This window comes from Salvelinus namaycush, unplaced genomic scaffold (assembly GCF_016432855.1).
Source record: "Salvelinus namaycush isolate Seneca unplaced genomic scaffold, SaNama_1.0 Scaffold403, whole genome shotgun sequence".
NCBI classification, from domain to species: domain Eukaryota; kingdom Metazoa; phylum Chordata; class Actinopteri; order Salmoniformes; family Salmonidae; genus Salvelinus; species Salvelinus namaycush.
The window spans coordinates 3,289-27,194 of NW_024061042.1; the positions used below are offsets into that span (position 1 = coordinate 3,289).

Sequence of the window (23,906 nt, forward strand, 5' to 3'; positions counted from 1 at the left end):
TTTGATCTAGGACACACTAACATGACCCCACTATGGAAAGGTGAGTCTCTCAGGAACACATACAGGTTGGTTTGATCTAGGACACACTAACATGACCCCGCTATGGAAAGGTGAGTCTCTCAGGAACACGTACAGGTTGTATTGATCTAGGACACACTAACATGACCCCACTATGGAAAGGTGAGTCTCTCAGGAACACGTACAGGTTGTATTGATCTAGGACACACTAACATGACCCCACTATGGAAAGGTGAGTCTCTCAGGAACACGTACAGGTTGTATTGATCTAGGACACACTAACATGACCCCACTATGGAAAGGTGAGTCTCTCAGGAACACGTACAGGTTGGTTTGATCTAGGACACACTAACATGACCCCACTATGGAAAGGTGAGTCTCTCAGGAACACGTACAGGTTGTATTGATCTAGGACACACTAACATGACCCCACTATGGAAAGGTGAGTCTCTCAGGAACACGTACAGGTTGTATTGATCTAGGACACACTAACATGACCCCACTATGGAAAGGTGAGTCTCTCAGGAACACATACAGGTTGGTTTGATCTAGGACACACTAACATGACCCCACTATGGAAAGGTGAGTCTCTCAGGAACACATACAGGTTGGTTTGATCTAGGACACACTAACATGGCCCCACTATGGAAAGGTGAGTCTCTCAGGAACACATACAGGTTGGTTTGATCTAGGACACACTAACATGACCCCACTATGGAAAGGTGAGTCTCTCAGGAACATGTACAGGTTGGTTTGATCTAGGACACACTAACATGACCCCACTATAGAAAGGTGAGTCTCTCAGGAACACGTACAGGTTGTATTGATCTAGGATACACTAACATGACCCCACTATGGAAAGGTGAGTCTCTCAGGAACACGTACAGGTTGGTTTGATCTAGGACACACTAACATGACCCCACTATGGAAAGGTGAGTCTCTCAGGAACACATACAGGTTGGTTTGATCTAGGACACACTAACATGACCCCACTATGGAAAGGTGAGTCCCTCAGGAACACGTACAGGTTGGTTTGATCTAGGACACACTAACATGACCCCACTATGGAAAGGTGAGTCTCTCAGGAACACGTACAGGTTGGTTTGATCTAGGACACACTAACATGACCCCACTATGGAAAGGTGAGTCTCTCAGGAACACATACAGGTTGTATTGATCTAGGACACACTAACATGACCCCACTATGGAAAGGTGAGTCTCTCAGGAACACATACAGGTTGTATTGATCTAGGACACACTAACATGACCCCACTATGGAAAGGTGAGTCTCTCAGGAACACATACAGGTTGTATTGATCTAGGACACACTAACATGACCCCACTATGGAAAGGTGAGTCTCTCAGGAACACATACAGGTTGTATTGATCTAGGACACACTAACATGACACCACTATGGAAAGGTGAGTCTCTCAGGAACACGTACAGGTTGGTTTGATCTAGGACACACTAACATGACCCCACTATGGAAAGGTGAGTCTCTCAGGAACACGTACAGGTTGGTTTGATCTAGGACACACTAACATGACCCCACTATGGAAAGGTGAGTCTCTCAGGAACACGTACAGGTTGGTTTGATCTAGGACACACTAACATGACCCCACTATGGAAAGGTGAGTCTCTCAGGAACACATACAGGTTGGTTTGATCTAGGACACACTAACATGACCCCACTATGGAAAGGTGAGTCTCTCAGGAACACATACAGGTTGTATTGATCTAGGACACACTAACATGACCCCACTATGGAAAGGTGAGTCTCTCAGGAACACATACAGGTTGTATTGATCTAGGACACACTAACATGACCCCACTATGGAAAGGTGAGTCTCTCAGGAACACGTACAGGTTGGTTTGATCTAGGACACACTAACATGACCCCACTATGGAAAGGTGAGTCTCTCAGGAACACGTACAGGTTGGTTTGATCTAGGACACACTAACATGACCCCACTATGGAAAGGTGAGTCTCTCAGGAACACATACAGGTTGGTTTGATCTAGGACACACTAACATGACCCCACTATGGAAAGGTGAGTCTCTCAGGAACACGTACAGGTTGGTTTGATCTAGGACACACTAACATGACCCCACTATGGAAAGGTGAGTCTCTCAGGAACACATACAGGTTGTATTGATCTAGGACACACTAACATGACCCCACTATGGAAAGGTGAGTCTCTCAGGAACACGTACAGGTTGGTTTGATCTAGGACACACTAACATGACCCCACTATGGAAAGGTGAGTCTCTCAGGAACACGTACAGGTTGGTTTGATCTAGGACACACTAACATGACCCCACTATGGAAAGGTGAGTCTCTCAGGAACACGTACAGGTTGGTATTGATCTAGGACACACTAACATGACCCCACTATGGAAAGGTGAGTCTCTCAGGAACACATACAGGTTGTATTGATCTAGGACACACTAACATGACCCCACTATGGAAAGGTGAGTCTCTCAGGAACACGTACAGGTTGTATTGATCTAGGACACACTAACATGACCCCACTATGGAAAGGTGAGTCTCTCAGGAACACAGTACAGGTTGTTTGATCTAGGACACACTAACATGACCCCACTATGGAAAGGTGAGTCTCTCAGGAACACGTACAGGTTGGTTTGATCTAGGACACACTAACATGACCCCACTATGGAAAGGTGAGTCTCTCAGGAACACGTACAGGTTGGTTTGATCTAGGACACACTAACATGACCCCACTATGGAAAGGTGAGTCTCTCAGGAACACGTACAGGTTGTATTGATCTAGGACACACTAACATGACCCCACTATGGAAAGGTGAGTCTCTCAGGAACACGTACAGGTTGTATTGATCTAGGACACACTAACATGACCCCACTATGGAAAGGTGAGTCTCTCAGGAACACGTACAGGTTGTATTGATCTAGGACACACTAACATGACCCCACTATGGAAAGGTGAGTCTCTCAGGAACACGTACAGGTTGTATTGATCTAGGACACACTAACATGACCCCACTATGGAAAGGTGAGTCTCTCAGGAACACGTACAGGTTGGTTTGATCTAGGACACACTAACATGACCCCACTATGGAAAGGTGAGTCTCTCAGGAACACATACAGGTTGTATTGATCTAGGACACACTAACATGACCCCACTATGGAAAGGTGAGTCTCTCAGGAACACATACAGGTTGGTTTGATCTAGGACACACTAACATGACCCCACTATGGAAAGGTGAGTCTCTCAGGAACACATACAGGTTGTATTGATCTAGGACACACTAACATGACCCCACTATGGAAAGGTGAGTCTCTCAGGAACACATACAGGTTGGTTTGATCTAGGACACACTAACATGACCCCACTATGGAAAGGTGAGTCTCTCAGGAACACATACAGGTTGGTTTGATCTAGGACACACTAACATGACCCCACTATGGAAAGGTGAGTCTCTCAGGAACACATACAGGTTGGTTTGATCTAGGACACACTAACATGACCCCACTATGGAAAGGTGAGTCTCTCAGGAACACATACAGGTTGGTTTGATCTAGGACACACTAACATGACCCCACTATGGAAAGGTGAGTCTCTCAGGAACACATACAGGTTGTATTGATCTAGGACACACTAACATGACCCCACTATAGAAAGGTGAGTCTCTCAGGAACACGTACAGGTTGTATTGATCTAGGACACACTAACATGACCCCACTATGGAAAGGTGAGTCTCTCAGGAACACGTACAGGTTGGTTTGATCTAGGACACACTAACATGACCCCACTATGGAAAGGTGAGTCTCTCAGGAACACGTACAGGTTGTATTGATCTAGGACACACTAACATGACCCCACTATGGAAAGGTGAGTCTCTCAGGAACACGTACAGGTTGGTTTGATCTAGGACACACTAACATGACCCCACTATGGAAAGGTGAGTCTCTCAGGAACACATACAGGTTGTATTGATCTAGGACACACTAACATGACCCCACTATGGAAAGGTGAGTCTCTCAGGAACACGTACAGGTTGGTTTGATCTAGGACACACTAACATGACCCCACTATGGAAAGGTGAGTCTCTCAGGAACACGTACAGGTTGGTTTGATCTAGGACACACTAACATGACCCCACTATGGAAAGGTGAGTCTCTCAGGAACACATACAGGTTGTATTGATCTAGGACACACTAACATGACCCCACTATGGAAAGGTGAGTCTCTCAGGAACACGTACAGGTTGGTTTGATCTAGGACACACTAACATGACCCCACTATGGAAAGGTGAGTCTCTCAGGAACACGTACAGGTTGGTTTGATCTAGGACACACTAACATGACCCCACTATGGAAAGGTGAGTCTCTCAGGAACACATACAGGTTGTATTGATCTAGGACACACTAACATGACCCCACTATGGAAAGGTGAGTCTCTCAGGAACACATACAGGTTGGTTTGATCTAGGACACACTAACATGACCCCACTATGGAAAGGTGAGTCTCTCAGGAACACGTACAGGTTGTATTGATCTAGGACGCCCACAAGCTTTACAAGACTCGTCTGAAGGTCTCCTGGTACCAGTTTAACACATTTATGGAAGTATATATGGAGATAGTTTAGTACCAAACAATAAGGGGTTAAATACATGTAGAAAAAAAAGAGTTTCCTGATCTTTCTAGTGGAGCAGGCTGGCTGAGAGGGCCCTAGTGGAGCCAGGTGGCTGAGAGGGCCCTAGTGGAGCCAGGTGGCTGAGAGGGCCCTAGTGGAGCCAGCTGGCTGAGAGGGCCCTAGTGGAACAGGCTGGCTAAGAGGGCCCTAGTGGAACAGGCTGGCAGAGAGGGCCCTAGTGGAGCCAGCTGGCTGAGAGGGCCCTAGTGGAACAGGCTGGCTAAGAGGGCCCTAGTGGAACAGGCTGGCAGAGAGGGCCCTAGTGGAGCAGGCTGGCTGAGAGGGCCCTAGTGGAACAGGCTGGCTGAGAGGGCCCTAGTGGAGCAGGCTGGCTGAGAGGGCCCTAGTGGAACAGGCTGGCTGAGAGGGCCCTAGTGGAGCAGGCTGGCTGAGAGGGCCCTAGTGGAACAGGCTGGCTGAGAGGGCCCTAGTGGAGCCAGCTTGGCTGAGAGGGCCCTAGTGGAGCAGGCTGGCTGAGAGGGCCCTAATGGAGCCCTTCCTTTACTATTTCTCTCCCCTCCCCCATCTCTTCCCTCCCCTTCTCTCTCTTTCTCTCTCCTCCACAAATCTCTCTCTCCCCTCTCCTTTTCTCTCCGTTACCCTCCTTCCACCCCTACCCTCCTTTCTCCCCGTCCCTCCTCTGTCCCCTCCCATCCTCTGGTCTCCCCATCCCTCCTCTCTCCTCCCTCTGGCTCTGCTCATCTCTCTCTTGCGCACACACTCCCCCTCTCTTCTCATCTCTCTCTCTCGTTCTCTCTCTCTTTTCTTGACGTATAGTGTTGGACCTGTTGATCTTGACTCAGCTCATAGACCTCTATCATCTACACCCCTCCTTCTCCTACTCTAACATAACACCAATATAATATATACTCTCATTCATTTACATAGAGACAGATACAATCAATCATTGACACACTGAATATACAACAGTCAGATGCATGACTCCATCACATCTTAACTGACATTAGTGCCTGTCCCCAGATGGACAGTTAGGCTACAGTAAAGTACATTTACAGGTGATCACATCATTGTCCTGCTTTGAGACACATTTTTACTGTCTGCTTCCAGTTATATGTTATTTTACTAGCCCTGCAAATGGTAATATATCTTACAATATCAAAACATATCTCAGTAACTGTCACAAGTGTATATCAACATAACAGCCTCCTACCTGTGCTCCACAACAGGATGGTCAGTACCACTGCAGGTATCATATCTGTCTCTAACTGGGGCTCCGCTGAGCGAAACAAGACTACTGTCATGAAGAGTCGACTGAAGAGTGGAAAATACTGCTAGGCTTTATGACTTCTCTCTCATTACGTCCTAACTTCAATGATGTGAGATTAACTTCTTAGCAACTTATCTTGGATCAGTGGTTGAACACACTACAGCAAACTGATATGTTAAAAAAACTCCACAGGAAACTGCTGACAGAGCAGCAACGTTTCACATAGTGTGTCCTATAATATCACCTCTAACTTTCTACTGCTGGATTTCACCTCTTATAGAATATTGGCTTAATGTTCCAGCACCTCAATATAAACAGTACCAGCACCCAAAATGAGTACTTATGAGGTCTCATGTTAGAGCAGGAGAAGGGGGGATGTGGTGTAGAAGCTAGAGGTCTGTTACCCAAGTCAACTCAACAGGCCTGATGCTATATGTCAGGGTCAGGCTGGACTGGGCCAAGAGAGGAACAGGTTACTGGTTATGATGACATCACTGGTGAGAAGTCAGTGGTAAAAAGATGAAGAGGAGAGGATAGGAGAGAAGAGGAGAGGAGAGGAGGATGGGAGAGAGAAAAGAGGAGAAGGGAGGAGAGGAGAGAAGAGGAGAGGGGAGAGGAGAAGGGGGAGAAGAGGAGGATGGGAGAAGGGAGAGGAGGTACTGTTTGTCTCCCACCGTTCCACTCAGAGGACTCTACCTTCTGTTATCAAGTGGGCGTTTCCACTATATTTAGTTCACCAGTCATTTCAGTGAAGGGAAGGGAACAAGTGCACACTTTAGGAGAAAGGAGAGATAATTGGGACAATGCTTCTCTTTAGTCTTCAGTCCTGCGTCTGTGACACCAGATTACCACCTAGTGGCCATAAGAGGAACTGTCCTGTCAGTATGTATTTACTGCTGCCTCAAAACAACACATGACCTGCATACATGATATGATTCATGTGTGAGTACTAAAAGCATATGAATATAGTATATTATAGTATATTTATAATATATGTGGGTCTGATAAGTAAACACTCTTAATGTTTGCTGTTTTATCACTCAGAAGAACATTGTGTAAGGACATACGCCAGAGATGAGAAGCAGGTACATGGAATCAACATTTAATCAGGAACAGACAAAGACAAGAACAGCATCAGCACAAGGGTACAAAACCACAAACGACAATTAATGCTGAAGCAGGAAACGGATCGAGGAACCAGACAGATATAGGGAAGGCAATGACAGAGGTTCTTGAGTCCAGGTGAGTCCAATAATCGTTGATAAGCGTGACGGGGTGGAAGGCAGGTGTGCGTAATGATGGTGCAGGATGGAGTAATGCTGGTGAGCCTGGCGCCTTCGGGCTCCAGGGAGGGGGAGGGGGAGGGGGAGCAGGCGTGACACATTGGGAACTATGTAAGCAAACACATGTGAAACCTCATGATATGAGTGATAAGAAGTGTTTAAAAAGATGAGTTCTGAACCCTGTAGACTACTGCACTACTTCTGAAGAAGACCAGAGTCATTTCAGAATGAAGACTGCTATAGTTCTGACGGGGGTTGCTGTTCTGTCTGTCTGGGGCCTGGACTCAGGGAGAGAGTGGAGGGGTGACTAGTAGTTCTGTCTGTCTGTCTGTCTGGGGCCTGGACTCAGGGAGAGAGTGGAGGGGTGACTAGTAGTTCTGTCTGTCTGTCTGTCTGGGGCCTGGACTCAGGGAGAGAGTGGAGGGGTGACTAGTAGTTCTGTCTGTCTGTCTGTCTGGGGCCTGGACTCAGGGAGAGAGTGGAGGGGTGACTAGTAGTTCTGTCTGTCTGTCTGTCTGGGGCCTGGACTCAGGGAGAGAGTGGAGGGGCGACTAGTAGTTCTGTCTGTCTGTTTGGGGCCTGGACTCAGGGAGAGAGTGGAGGGGTGACTAGTAGTTCTGTCTGTCTGTCTGCTTGTCTGTCTGTCTGTCTGGGGCATGGACTCAAGGAGAGAGTGGAGGGGTGACTAGTAGGTCGGTCGGTCTGTCTGTCTGTCTGTCTGTCTGTCTGTCTGTCTGTCTGTCTGTCTGTCTGTCTGTCTGTCTGTCTGTCTGTCTGTCTGGACTCAGGGAGAGAGTGGAGGGGTGACTAGTAGTTCTGTCTGTCCGCACATAATGTGTTGAATGTAATATACTCTGTTGTTAGATAGATAACCACTATCTGTACCTATCTACAGTTGAAGTCGAAAGTTTACATACACCTTAGCAAAATACATTTAAACTCAGTTTTTCACAATTCCTGACATTTAATCCTAGTAAAAATTCCCTGACTTAGGTTAGTTAGTATCACCACTTTATTTTATTTAGAATGTGAAATGTCAGAATAATAGTAGAGAGAATGATTTATTTCAGCTTTTATTTCTTTCATCACATTCCCAGTGGGTCAGAAGTTTACATACACTCAATTAGTATTTGGTAGCATTGCCTTTAAATTGTTTTACTTGGGTCAAACGTTTTGTGTAGCCTTCCACAAGCTTCCCACAATAAGTTGGGTGAATTTTGGCCCATTCCTCCTGACAGAGCTGGTGTAACTGAGTCAGGTTTGTAGGCCTCCTTGCTCACACAAGATTTTTCAGTTCTGCCCACATATTTTCTATAGGATTGAGGTCAGGGCTTTGTGATGGCCACTCCAATACCTTGACTTTGTTGTCCGTAAGCCATTTTTCCACAACTTTGGAAGTATGTTTGGGGTCATTGTCCATTTGGAAGACCCATTTGCGACCAATATTTAACTTCCTGACTGATGTCAGGACATTTATCCAAAAAGTACGATCTTTGTCCCCATGTGCAGTTGCAAACCGTAGTCTGGCTTTTAATGGCAGTTTTGGAGCAGTTGCTTCTTCCTTGCTGAGCGGCCTTTCAGGTTATGTCGATATAGCAATCGTTTTACTGTGGATATCGATTATTTTGTACCTGTTTCCTCCAGCATCTTCACAAGGTCATTTGCTGTTGTTCTGGGATTGATTTGCACTTTTCGCACCAAAGTACGTTCATCTCTAGGAGACAGAACGCGTCTCCTTCCTGAGCGGTATGACGGCTGCGTGGTCCCATGGTGTTTATACTTGCATACTATTGTTTGTACAGATGAACGTGGTACCTTCAGGCGTTTGGAAATTGCTCCCAAGGATGAACCAATTTTTTTTCTGAGGTCTTGGCTGATTTCTTTTGATTTTCCCATGATGTCAAGCAAAGAGGCACTGAGTTTGAAGGTAGGCCTTTAAATACATCCACAGGTACACCTCCAATTAACTCAAATGATGTCAATTAGCCTAGCAGAAGTGAAATAAGAAATAAGTGAAATAATCTGTAAACAATTTGTTGGAAAAATGACTTGTGTCATGCACAAAGTAAATGTCCTAACCGACTTGCCAAAACTATAGTTTGTTAACAAGACATTTGCGGAGTGGTTGAAAAACAGGTTTAATGACTCCAACCTAAGTCTATGTAAACTTCTGACTTCAACTGTATCTATCTATCTATAGTAATAATATACTCTGTTGTTAGGTGCAGAATAGAGGTAGGTGAGCTGTCAGGTCACCGTAATGGAGTAGGGGGAAGTTACACCTAGACACTGATCTGGGGTCAGTTTGGGATTTTCCCCACTAATGGTTAATGTTAGGATTGGGGGAGGAGAAGCAGATCCTGATCTGTACCTAGGGGAATCTTCACCTTGGGGCCGAGGCCACAGAAAGACAGTCCATTTCCAACACCCACATCCCACCCCTAGGGGGCAGCAGCAGCAGGAGACAGATGTCTGGAGTACCAGCATGGTTTAATGACTCTGGTGAAGTTTAACCTAAGGACTTGAGTAGTGGTGCACTTTACAGGGAATAGGGGTCCATTTGGTGCGAACCCTATGGGGAAATCTCAAATACATTTCTTTCTTTTCTCCTCGCCACCGCCTCAAAACCCAAAGAAGACCAGGAGAGAGGACACAAGGAATCAAGGAAATGCATATTGAGATTCTCCCAGAGTATCTGGGTCATGTGACTAACTGACAGGAGTGTTGAAATACTGTACGAGGCCTGTGATGTAATATGAGGGAGATATTTCATTTTTCCTACTCCCACTAAACTGCAGTAAAGTTACAGGTTTTAATGGCAAGCAGAGTCTAACTATTGGTAAAAGTAATCAGAACTGCACCATAAAGCTATTAAATGACTATGTAACATTACGTTACATACAGGTGAAATACTAACAGAGTTACACCCAATAACAACTATAAATAGTTAGTAAGTAGTAATGGTGTTATGACGTACTATAAACAGAAGATAACTGTCAAGGTCCTCAGGCTCCATAAAGTCCACTTACTCTGGGCAGTGACACACAAACACTAACGGTGTCCACAGGTTGTAGCTAGAACGGTGTCCACAGGTTGTAGCTGGAACGGTGTCCACAGGTTGTAGCTAGAACGGTGTGCACAGGTTGTAGCTAGAACGGTGTCCACAGGTTGTAGCTGGAACTGTGTCCACAGGTTGTAGCTGGAACGGTGTCCACAGGTTGTAGCTAGAACGGTGTCCACAGGTTGTAGCTGGAACGGTGTCCACAGGTTGTAGCTAGAACGGTGTCCACAGGTTGAAGCTAGAACGGTGTCCACAGGTTGTAGCTAGAACGGTGTCCAGAGGTTGTAGCTAGAACGGTGTCCACAGGTTGTAGCTGGAACGGTGTCCACAGGTTGTAGCTAGAACGGTGTCCACAGGTTGTAGCTGGAACGGTGTGCACAGGTTGTAGCTAGAACGGTGTCCACAGGTTGTAGCTAGAACGGTGTCCACAGGTTGTAGCTAGAACGGTGTCCACAGGTTGTAGCTAGAACGGTGTCCAGAGGTTGTAGCTAGAACGGTGTCCAGAGGTTGTAGCTAGAACGGTGTCCAGAGGTTGTAGCTAGAACGGTGTCCACAGGTTGTAGCTAGAACGGTGTCCACAGGTTGTAGCTAGAACGGTGTCCACAGGTTGTAGCTAGAACGGTGTCCACAGGTTGTAGCTAGAACGGTGTCCACAGGTTGTAGCTAGAACGGTGTCCAGAGGTTGTAGCTAGAACGGTGTCCAGAGGTTGTAGCTAGAACGGTGTCCAGAGGTTGTAGCTAGAACGGTGTCCACAGGTTGTAGCTAGAACGGTGTCCACAGGTTGAAGCTAGAACGGTGTCCACAGGTTGTAGCTAGAACGGTGTCCACAGGTTGTAGCTAGAACGGTGTCCACAGGTTGTAGCTGGAACGGTGTCCACAGGTTGTAGCTAGAACGGTGTCCACAGGTTGTAGCTAGAACGGTGTCCAGAGGTTGTAGCTAGAACGGTGTCCACAGGTTGTAGCTAGAACGGTGTCCACAGGTTGTAGCTGGAACGGTGTCCACAGGTTGTAGCTAGAACGGTGTCCACAGGTTGTAGCTGGAACGGTGTCCACAGGTTGTAGCTAGAACGGTGTCCACAGGTTGTAGCTAGAACGGTGTCCAGAGGTTGTAGCTAGAACGGTGTCCAGAGGTTGTAGCTAGAACGGTGTCCACAGGTTGTAGCTAGAACGGTGTCCACAGGTTGTAGCTGGAACGGTGTCCACAGGTTGTAGCTGGAACGGTGTCCACAGGTTGTAGCTAGAACGGTGTCCACAGGTTGTAGCTAGAACGGTGTCCACAGGTTGTAGCTTGAACGGTGTCCACAGGTTGTAGCTAGAACGGTGTCCAGAGGTTGTAGCTAGAACGGTGTCCACAGGTTGTAGCTAGAACGGTGTCCACAGGTTGTAGCTGGAACGGTGTCCACAGGTTGTAGCTGGAACGGTGTCCACAGGTTGTAGCTAGAACGGTGTCCACAGGTTGTAGCTAGAACGGTGTCCACAAGTTGTAGCTGGAACGGTGTCCACAAGTTGTAGCTGGAACGGTGTCCACAGGTTGTAGCTAGAACGGTGTCCACAAGTTGTAGCTGGAACGGTGTCCACAAGTTGTAGCTGGAACGGTGTCCACAGGTTGTAGCTAGAACGGTGTCCACAGGTTGTAGCTAGAACGGTGTCCAGCGGGCCACATAGGAACCAATCGGCCAGCAACACACACCTTCCTCACAGGTCGGGCGATACACACTTTCACTGAGTCTCAGGTGTGACGCTGTTTCCCTCATCACTGAGTCTCAGGTGTGACGCTGTATCCCTCATCACTGAGTCTCAGGTGTGATGCTGTATCCCTCATCACTGAGTCTCAGGTGTGATGCTGTATCCCTCATCACTGAGTCTCAGGTGTGACGCTGTATCCCTCATCACTGAGTCTCAGGTGTGATGCTGTATCCCTCATCACTGAGTCTCAGGTGTGATGCTGTTTCCCTCATCACTGAGTCTCAGGTGTGACGCTGTATCCCTCATCACTGAGTCTCAGGTGTGATGCTGTATCCCTCATCACTGAGTCTCAGGTGTGACGCTGTATCCCTCATCACTGAGTCTCAGGTGTGACGCTGTATCCCTCATCACTGAGTCTCAGGTGTAGTATGATGGGTGTTGTTGTACAGGGTCAGTCATAGTAGTATGATAGGTGTTGTTGTACAGGGTCAGCCATAGTAGTATGATAGGTGTTGTTGTACAGGGTCAGTCATAGTAGTATGATAGGTGTTGTTGTACAGGGTCAGTCATAGTAGTATGATAGGAGTTGTTGTACAGGGTCAGTCATAGTAGTATGATAGGTGTTGTTGTACAGGGTCAGTCATAGTAGTATGATAGGTGTTGTTGTACAGGGTCAGTCATAGTAGTATGATAGGTGTTGTTGTACAGGGTCAGACATAGTAGTATGATATATGCAGTGTAATGTGTTGTTGTACAGGGTCCGACATAGTAGTATGATAGATGCAGTGTAATGTGTTGTTGTACAGGGTCAGCCATAGTAGTATGATAGGTGCAGTGTAATGTGTTGTTGTACAGGGTCAGCCATAGTAGTATGATAGATGCAGTGTAATGTGTTGTTTTACAGGGTCAGCCATAGTAGTATGATAGGTGCAGTGAAATGTGTTGTTGTACAGGGTCAGCCATAGTAGTATGATAGGTGCAGTGTAATGTGGTGTTTTACAGGGTCAGCCATAGTAGTATGATAGATGCAGTGTAATGTGTTGTTTTACAGGGTCAGCCATAGTAGTATGATAGGTGTAGTGAAATGTGTTGTTGTACAGGGTCAGTCATAGTAGTATGATAGGTGTTGTTGTACAGGGTCAGCCATAGTAGTATGATGGGTGCAGTGTAATGTGTTGTTGTACAGGGTCAGTCATAGTAGTATGATAGGTGCAGTGAAATGTGTTGTTGTACAGGGTCAGTCATAGTAGTATGATAGGTGTTGTTGTACAGGGTCAGCCATAGTAGTATGATAGGTGCAGTGTAATGTGTTGTTGTACAGGGTCAGTCATAGTAGTATGATAGGTGCAGTGAAATGTGTTGTTGTACAGGGTCAGTCATAGTAGTATGATAGGTGTTGTTTTACAGGGTCAGCCATAGTAGTATGATAGGTGCAGTGAAATGTGTTGTTGTACAGGGTCAGTCATAGTAGTATGATAGGTGTTGTTGTACAGGGTCAGCCATAGTAGTATGATAGGTGTTGTTGTACAGGGTCAGCCGTAGTAGTATGATAGGTGCAGTGTAATGTGTTGTTGTACAGGGTCAGTCATAGTAATATGATAGGTGCAGTGAAATGTGTTGTTGTACAGGGTCAGTCATAGTAGTATGATAGGTGTTGTTGTACAGGGTCAGTCATAGTAGTATGATAGGTGCAGTGTAATGTGTTGTTTTACAGGGTCAGCCATAGTAGTATGATAGGTGTTGTTTTACAGGGTCAGTCATAGTAGTATGATAGGTGCAGTGTAATGTGTTGTTGTATAGGGTCAGCCATAGTAGTATGATGGGTGCAGTGTAATGTGTTGTTTAACAGGGTCGGCCATAGTAGTATGATAGGTGTTGTTGTACAGGGTCAGTCATAGTAGTATGATAGGTGTTGTTGTACAGGGTCAGTCATAGTAGTATGATAGATGCAGTGTAATGTGTTGTTGTATAGGGTCAGCCATAGTAGTATGATGGGTGCAGTGTAATGTGTTGTTGTACAGGGTCAGTCATAGTAATATGATGGGTGCAGTGTAATGTGTTGTTGTACAGGGTCAGTCATAGTAGTATGATAGGTGTTGTTGTACAGGGTCAGTCATAGTAGTATGATAGGTGCAGTGTAATGTGTTGTTGTACAGGGTCAGTCATAGTAGTATGATAGGTGCAGTGTAATGTGTTGTTGTACAGGGTCAGTCATAGTAGTATGATAGGTGCAGTGTAATGTGTTGTTGTACAGGGTCAGTCATAGTAGTATGATAGGTGCAGTGTAATGTGTTGTTGTACAGGGTCAGCCATAGTAGTATGATAGGTGTTGTTGTACAGGGTCAGTCATAGTAGTACAGCACCCCTGGGGTACATCAGGGTTAAGTGCCTTGCTCAAGGACACATAAGAAGATTTTTCACCTTGACGGTTCAGGTATTCAAACCAGCGACCTTTGGGTTACTGGCCCAACACTCTATACTTCCTGCTCTCTCTTTGCTCAGGCTCTGTCTCAATCAGAAGAACTCCTTAAAAGGTCAGAGGTCAGATGAAGACTGTTGCCCACAGTGACAAGAGGTCAAAAGGTTACCAGGAGTGTAGTATGAGTAACAAATGTTTTCAGTTTGCGTTTCTTTATTTTTCCTTCTTTTCCTCTCCTCTGTTTTTCTGCTTCTCTTATTTGGGTTCTGATGTGAAAGCTGAGATGAGCTGTACGATATCTCTGGAGGTTTTCTATTTAAAAACGAACTAAATCAATAGCTTTGTGTTCTCCGTGTATTCTGGTTCGTTCTCCTGTGTTGGTCAGACCTTATCCTGACTCACTCAAACTCCCAAATGATCAGCCAGACACATCCTGTCTTCCATAGTAGGATTGTCCACCATGTTTCATATTACCAGTCATTTCCTTTCAAATCAGTGATGGGAAATGAACAAGTGCAATCTTTGGGGGAAAGTGATCGCTCCCAAGCGTGGGTGACTGACAGGGGTGTTCTCATTCTACCGATTCTGTTGCATAACGGAACTGTTTGGACAAATTCATTCCATTTGTTTCCGTTTAAGAAATGTTTTGCAACAGAATGTACATAATGAAAACACTCCTGGTGATTGTGGCTCTGAGAAGTCTCCTGACAGAACGACTCAGCAGGGTTTTTACACAACTGGTCCTAGATCAGCACTCCTCTATTATTCATTATGATCTAACAGACTGAACTGGTCCTAGATCAGCACTCCTCTATTATTCATTATGATCTAACAGACTGAACTGGTCCCAGATCAGCACTCCTCTCTTATTCATTATGATCTAACAGACTGAACTGGTCCTAGATCAGCACTCCTCTCTTATTCATTATGATCTAACAGACTGAACTGGTCCTAGATCAGCACTCCTCTATTATTCATTATGATCTAACAGACTGAACTGGTCCTAGATCAGTACTCCTCTCTTATTCATTATGATCTAACAGACTGAACTGGTCCTAGATCAGCACTCCTCTCTTATTCATTATGATCTAACAGACTGAACTGGTCCTAGATCAGTACTCCTCTCTTATTCATTATGATCTAACAGACTGAACTGGTCCTAGATCAGTACTCCTCTCTTATTCATTATGATCTAACAGACTGAACTGGTCCTAGATCAGTACTCCTCTCTTATTCATTATGATCTAACAGACTGAACTGGTCCTAGATCAGTACTCCTCTCTTATTCATTATGATCTAACAGACTGAACTGGTCCTAGATCAGCACTCCTACTCTGAAACTCTTCATGAATACAGACCTAGATATGAATGGATCCATAACCTTGATAAAGGACTGTTTTACACCGTAGGCCTGGTTCATCAGTGTTAGTTCTCTAGCGCCTCCGTGGCCCAGACTGGCTGAACACTGACATCTAGTGGCCATTGAACTGTATGACAGGAAGACAAATAATGAGACTCAATGGAGCCTTATTTACTTATTGATTGACTGGTGGATTTGTAGACAACCAAACCCCATGTTAACCAAAATCCCATGTTCTCAAAACCCCATGTTACCCAAACCCACATGTTACCCAAAACCCCATGTTACCCAAACCACATGTTACCAAAACCCCATGTTACCAAAACCCCATGTTACCCAAAACCCCATGTTACCCAAAACCCCATGTTACCCAGAACCCCATGTTACCCAGAACCCCATGTTACCCAAACCCCATGTTACCAAAACCCCATGTTACCAAAACCCCATGTTACCAAAACCCCATGTTACCAAAACCCCATGTTACCAAAACCCCATGTTAACCAAAACCCCATGTTACCCAAAACCCCATGTTACCAAAACCCCATGTTATCAAAACCCCATGTTACCCAAAACCCCATGTTAACCAAAACCCCATGTTACCAAAACCCCATGTTATCAAACCCCATGTTACCAAAACCCCATGTTACCCAAAACCCCATGTTACCCCGAACCCCATGTTACCCAAAACCCCATGTTACCCAAAACCCCATGTTACCAAAACCCCATGTTACCAAAACCCCATGTTACCAAAACCCCATGTTACCCAAAACCCCATGTTAACCAAAACCCCATGTTACCAAAACCCCATGTTACCAAAACCCCATGTGATTGGGTTGGTGTGGTAGGTGGACTTGAGGTGTTCATGGTAGGATCATAGGTGATGTCACTCTCTTGGAGTCTGGCTGAGGTGTTGATGGTAGGATTTCCTGTGGGGGTTTTCAGAACAGATCAGTTTCCTGTGGGGGGTTTTCAAAACAGATCAGTTTCCTGTGGGGGGTTTCAGAACAGATCAGATTCCTGTGGGGGGTTTTCAGAACAGATCAGTTTCCTGTGTTTTTTTTTATAGAACAGATCAGTTTCCTGTGGGGGTTTTCAGAACAGATCAGTTTCCTGTGTTTTTTTTAATAGAATAGATCAGTTTCCTGTGGGGGTTTTCAGAACAGATCAGTTTCCTGTGGGGGGGTTTCAGAACAGATCAGTTTGCTGTAGGTAGCTGGGTTCAACCACTGATCAAAGATAAGTTGAGGTGCTGACTTGCTACACCCTCGATAACTACTGTGATTATTATTATTTGACCATGCTGGTCATTTATGAACATTTGAACATCTTGGCCATGTTCTGTTATAATCTTCACCCGGCACAGCCAGAAGAGGACTGGCCACCCCTCATAGCCTGGTTCCTCTCTAGGTTTCTTCCTAGGTTTTGGCCTTTCTAGGGAGTTTTTCCTAGCCACCGTGCTTCTACACCTGCATTGCTTGCTGTTTGGGGTTTTAGGCTGGGTTTCTGTACAGCACTTTGATATATTAGCTGATGTACGAAGGGCTATATAAAATACAGTTTCACACATCAAAGACATAATGACCTAATGACATAGAAGTCATATAGCCTAGCAGTATGTTCCACTCTTCATGACAGTACACTTCATTGCTCAGTGGAGCCCCAGTTAGAGACAGATATGATCCTCAGTGGAGCCCCAGTTAGAGACAGATATGATCCTCAGTGGAGCCCCAGTTAGAGACAGATATGATCCCTCAGTGGAGCCCCAGTTAGAGACAGATATGATCCTCAGTGGAGCCCCAGTTAGAGACAGATATGATCCTCAGTGGAGCCCCAGTTAGAGACAGATATGATCCCTCAGTGGAGCCCCAGTTAGAGACAGATATGATCCTCAGTGGAGCCCCAGTTAGAGACAGATATGATCCTCAGTGGAGCCCCAGTTAGAGACAGATATGATCCCTCAGTGGAGCCCCAGTTAGAGACAGATATGATCCCTCAGTGGAGCCCCAGTTAGAGACAGATATGATCCTCAGTGGAGCCCCAGTTAGAGACAGATATGATCCTCAGTGGAGCCCCAGTTAGAGACAGATATGATCCCTCAGTGGAGCCCCAGTTAGAGACAGATATGATCCTCAGTGGAGCCCCAGTTAGAGACAGATATGATCCTCAGTGGAGCCCCAGTTAGAGACAGATATGATCCTCAGTGGAGCCCCAGTTAGAGACAGATATGATCCTCAGTGGAGCCCCAGTTAGAGACAAATATGATCCCTCAGTGGAGCCCCAGTTAGAGACAGATATGATCCCTCAGTGGAGCCCCAGTTAGAGACAGATATGATCCTCAGTGGAGCCCCAGTTAGAGACAGATATGATCCTCAGTGGAGCCCCAGTTAGAGACAGATATGATCCCTCAGTGGAGCCCCAGTTAGAGACAGATATGATCCTCAGTGGAGCCCCAGTTAGAGACAGATATGATCCTCAGTGGAGCCCCAGTTAGAGACAGATATGATCCTCAGTGGAGCCCCAGTTAGAGACAGATATGATCCTCAGTGGAGCCCCAGTTAGAGACAGATATGATCCTCAGTGGAGCCCCAGTTAGAGACAGATATGATCCTCAGTGGAGCCCCAGTTAGAGACAGATATGATCCTCAGTGGAGCCCCAGTTAGAGACAGATATGATCCTCAGTGGAGCCCCAGTTAGAGACAGATATGATCCCTCAGTGGAGCCCCAGTTAGAGACAGATATGATCCTCAGTGGAGCCCCAGTTAGAGACAGATATGATCCTCAGTGGAGCCCCAGTTAGAGACAGATATGATCCTCAGTGGAGCCCCAGTTAGAGACAGATATGATCCTCAGTGGAGCCCCAGTTAGAGACAGATATGATCCCTCAGTGGAGCCCCAGTTAGAGACAGATATGATCCTCAGTGGAGCCCCAGTTAGAGACAGATATGATCCTCAGTGATACTGATCCTTTTAAATGTTTGCATGCTTTTGTCCTTCGAGGAAAACAATAGTTGATTTAAATGGCTTTTGACAGATTTCAAAACTCTTCCTTGAATGACTTAGGGAGGATACACTTGTGCTTCATCGCCAAAAGGAGGCTATCGAGGAGAGGAGGACCGTATTCCGTTCGTCTACTAATGAACTGACACACTCCTCAACCACTAATCGGGTTCTGGGTAAGTGGTTGAGGAGAAAAGGCTCAAAATATCAGCGTCAAGTTAGGCCTGGACTAAAAATGTAAAAGATGACTGGTTATGATATGATGACATCACTGGTGAGAAGTCAGCGATAAATAGACATTCAGTTGATGTACATGTTAGTCTGTCCGTCAGTTAATGTCGTCCTCCGCTGTGGTGCCTGTATGCCTTCTAATGTCCGTGTTCCAGATTGGGAAGAGACAATATTGATGACATATTGCGTCTATCTATGGTTATAGAAGTCTAGAGACACACAAAAACGAGGAATTACTAGAAAATCTTGGCCTATACAGAGAAGCCATTCAATAACCGTGGAACTTCATTGAAACCCTCTAGCGGTCCATCGACAGTGAATAGATTCCTTCCTCTCGCGAGCTTTATTACGGTCCTGTCAGATACGTGGCCACGGGCCAAGAAGTTGCACAATTAGCAGCGGGGGAGTTTCTAGACTCTCAGCTCCTTCCACAGACAATGACAACCAGGGAGAGTTTATAGCATAGTCGGCGATTTGCCATTAACTTTGTCACTTTTATATAACGTCAAAGACCTCGCCATAACATATTGGCTTGTTGGGAGCAGTTGGAGAAGCCTAGATATCACTCTTTAATTAGAGTTTTTACGCGATATGGAATCATCCCTGGAGTTTTCAAACTCTTTCACCAGTGTGTCTTCGCCCTCCGCGCGGTGTCGGATCTTCAAGATCATCGTGATCGGAGACTCCGGTGTCGGTAAGACCTGTCTCACCTACCGGTTCTGTGCCGGTGAGTTCCTCGACCGAACCGAAGCCACCATCGGTGTCGATTTCCGTGAGAGATTGGTCGAGGTCGAAGGCGAGAAAATCAAAGTAAGAGAAGTATAAAGTTTAAACCGTTATTTCCAAATATTATGAACGAGTTGGGTCGTAATTGGTGCATTACACAATTTAATGCGCCAGAGAATCACTGCGTTAAAAAATGTGCCTTGTCATTTTTATACTCAGGCATTTTGAGAAGGTGGTGATGATTTCTTTCGGACGGCACTCTCATTGGGCTTCTTTTTTTAAAATAGATATTTGCACTTTGTAGGCGTTATTTGTTAAACATTTGTGTTTTCAGCTTAATCTGCGCCTACTATTGCACATGAACAGTCTGTGGTGTCATCTTTGGTCTATCAATCTTAGTTAAGTGCCTTTTGAAATATAGTTTTATTTGTACAGGACTAACAAACATGACTACTGTCTGGTAAAACAAAATGTCATCTATGTAAATGGTCATGTTTAGTTTTGGACCTAAACCAGAGTCGGATGTCCAAGTGTCATTAAAGGCTCAGTTGAAAGGACTGTGATAAAATACTGTGTTTGTTTGTCCTCTTGGATCAACAGTGACTGTTTGGTTCAATAAGTATGAATACCATGAAAGTCTTTTTAACTTGAAACTAGTGTGTTTCAGAGATACATACATGCATGCATACATACAGCAGAACAAACCACATTTGCAATACTTTTATATGGTCATGACACATATGACAAAGGCTGTATCACAACCGGCCGTGATTGGGAGTCCCGTAGGGCAGCGCACAATTGGCCCAGCGTCGTCCTGCTTAGGGTTTGGCCGGGTTAGGCCGTCATTGTAAATAAGAATTTGTTCTTAACTGACTTGCGTCGTTAAAAAAAGGGTTAAATAAAAACCTTTCACCTTGGCACACAACACATAACATCAGTGATGGGCTAAATAATGTGCCTTCTGTGTGTGTACGGAAACACAGACATGAAAGAGGATGTTGGCCAACACATGTTCTCTTTATCAGAGCAGGGCAGACCACATGATAGAGGAAGCATGTCATGGTGATTAACAAGACATTGTTTTGTATCTGGGTTAAAGAAAGAGATAGGAGGCCAGACATGGGCAGAATACTTATTTAAAATATTACAAATACTTGAGATACCTTGGGTTGCCTGCATGGTTTAGTGTTATCACTTTTGGGACTATCCAATTGGTTCCATTGTGCCAGGACAAATTAAATCAAGCATTACTCACCCGCAAATATTTTACATAATGTATTTCTGCCTTTTGGCCTTTGTGTATTCTGGTTTTCTCTCTCTCTGACCTACCTCAGACTGTTTCAAAACACATATCTCGTTTAGGGGCCTCTCTCTCTCTCTCTCTCTCTGACCTACCTCAGACTGTTTCAAAACACATATCTCGTTTAGGGGCCAAAAGTCCTCCATGTATTTTATCACAGCCAAACATTCCACTGCCTTAAGGCCTCTAGACATTCTACGGAAACGGAGTGACAGAGGGGTGACAGAGGGGTGACAGAGGGGTGACAGAGGGGTGACAGAGGGGTGACAGAGCATCGTATACGGTCCGTTCCAAAAACGCAGCGGGACAAAAGTATGTAGAACTCGATGCAAACTACACTCCGTGTACATCATAGGTAGAGCCCTTTAGAGACCGGAGGTTACTATGAGACAGGGTTGACCTTCTGATTGGATGCAGTTATCATGAGCTAAGTGGAGGAGAAATGGTTATATTGACGTTGGTCTTCTATCTGGTGAGTCGATATGTTGATGGGAAATAGAATAACATCATCTGCTGACTAACTGTGTGTGTGAGAGAGTTTATACAGCCGCCCTCTCTCTCCCCCTCGCCCTCTCTCTCCCCCTCGCCCTCTCTCTCCCCCCCCCGCCCTCTCTCTCCCCCCCGCCCTCTCTCTCCCCCCCGCCCTCTCTCTCTCCCCCCCGCCCTCTCTCTCTCCCCCTCGCCCTCTCTCTCCCCCTCGCCCTCTCTCTCCCCCTCGCCCTCTCTCTCCCCCCCGCCCTCTCTCTCCCCCTCGCCCTCTCTCTCCCCCCCGCCCTCTCTCTCCCCGCCCTCTCTCTCTCCCCCCGCCCTCTCTCTCCCCCTCGCCCTCTCTCTCCCCCCGCCCTCTCTCTCCCCCCCGCCCTCTCTCTCCCCCCCGCCCTCTCTCTCCCCTCGCCCTCTCTCTCCCCCTCGCCCTCTCTCTCCCCTCGCCCTCTCTCTCCACCCGCCCTCTCCCTCCCCCTCGCTCTCTCTCTCCCCCTCGCTCTCTCTCTCCCCCTCGCTCTCTCTCTCCCCCTCGCCCTCTCTCTCCCCCCCGCTCTCTCTCTCCCCTCCTTTTTTAAAGGAGGACAGAGAGGGTGGAGGAGAGAGGACGCAGGAGGTGAGCAAATTTAATTGAGAAAAGGACCCTCCCTCTCTCTGTCTGCTTCCTCCTCTTTCTCCATCTCTAAAACCCCTTCTCTCACATGTAGAATAGTTTCACCCCCCCAACCATCTCTCTCCCTCCAGCTCCAGCTATGGGACACGGCGGGTCAGGAGCGTTTCAGGAAGTCTATGGTCCAGCAGTACTATCGGAATGTTCATGCTGTTCTCTTCATCTATGATGTCACCAGACCAGACAGCTTCAGAGGCCTGCCAGCCTGGATAGAGGAGTGTAGACGGTACTCACTGGGACAGGAGATAACCAGGTTAGTTATATACACACAACCTGGATAGAGGAGTGTAGACGGTACTCACTGGGACAGGAGATAACCAGGTTAGTTATATACACACAACCTGGATAGAGGAGTGTAGACGGTACTCACTGGGACAGGAGATAACCAGGTTAGTTATATACACACAACCTGGATAGAGGAGTGTAGACGGTACTCACTGGGACAGGAGATAACCAGGTTAGTTATATACACACAACCTGGATAGAGGAGTGTAGACGGTACTCACTGGGACAGGAGATAACCAGGTTAGTTAGTCATATTAGAAGCCAATTCCATTTGTCCTTTTTTGTTAAATCTGCCCCCTTTACACTTGATCAGTTTCACGTGGAGGCCCAGAGGAACTAGCTCTATCGCCAGGATCAGATTCAGAAAAGCTGCATTGTGTCAGCATTGGGCAGCTGTGTTACACACACCTCAAACAACACACAATAACAACACACAGTAAACACATTGTTTTGAATACTCTGTAGTGGCCAACATTGCCTTTTCGGTTGTAACCTGTAACGTTTTAAATTCTCCATATGTCTCCCCCTCTGCAGGTTCCTCGTGGGTAACAAGAGCGACCTCCGTGACACCTGCAGCTGTGACCCCAGCTCCATCAATGTCGAAGGTCAGGTGACACGGGATCAGGCCCAGAAGTTTGCAGCGGCCCACGGGATGATTCTGTTTGAAACGTCTGCTAAAAGCCCCCCTGGAGAAGGAGAACCAGGAGGGGGGCATCAGGACCGCGTGGAGGACGTGTTCATGGCCCTGGCCTCCAGGCTGAAGAGACAGACCAGACCCCCTCCCCCGCTTCTCAACAACACAGGAGTGTCTGGGTCCTATTGTGGGTCGTATTGTGGGTCCTATACAGGGACAGCTTCATTCAGACTGCCAGCCAAGAAGAACCCTCATAAAGACTTCTGGACATGCACCTGTTGAGGGAGGCAGGGTGAGAAGAGGGATGGAATATGGGATGGAAGGAGGGGGGGGGGGGTGGGAACAGGGGAATTTAGGGTGCCCACCAGGAACTCAGAGAAAGACTTCTGGACATACACCTGTTGAGAGGGAGGGAGAAAGAACAGGGAGAGAGGGGGAGAAGAGGGGAGAGAGGGGGAAGTCCTCTCTGATCAAGCATCTATATCAGTGGAGGCTGCTGAGGGGAGGACGGCTCATAATAATTGCTGGAATGGAATGGTATCAAATCAAATCAAATTTTATTTGTCACATACACATGGTTAGCAGATGTTAATGCGAGTGTAGCGAAATGCTCCACTGATCTATAGCCTGCTCTCAGATCTGTTGTCTCCTTCTATAGCCTGCTCTCAGATCTGTTGTCTCCTTCTATAGCCTGCTCTCAGATCTGTTGTCTCCTTCTATAGCCTGCTCTCAGATCTGTTGTCTCCTTCTATAGCCTGCTCTCAGATCTGTTGTCTCCTTCTACAGCCTGCTCTCAGATCTGTTGTCTCCTTCTATAGCCTGCTCTCAGATCTGTTGTCTCCTTC

At 46.4% G+C, this 23,906-nt stretch overlaps 1 protein-coding gene across 1 annotated transcript; it reads left to right on the forward strand.

Moving 5' to 3' along the window:
- Positions 1-19,419: 19,419 nt before the first annotated feature.
- Positions 19,420-23,535, forward strand: LOC120041081 (ras-related protein Rab-33B-like). Its single transcript, XM_038986040.1, has 3 exons — positions 19,420-19,773; positions 22,217-22,395; positions 22,962-23,535. The coding sequence occupies exons 1-3, from the start codon at positions 19,555-19,557 to the stop codon at positions 23,341-23,343; spliced, it is 780 nt and encodes a 259-aa protein (XP_038841968.1). The 5' UTR covers positions 19,420-19,554; the 3' UTR covers positions 23,344-23,535.
- Positions 23,536-23,906: the final 371 nt, after the last annotated feature.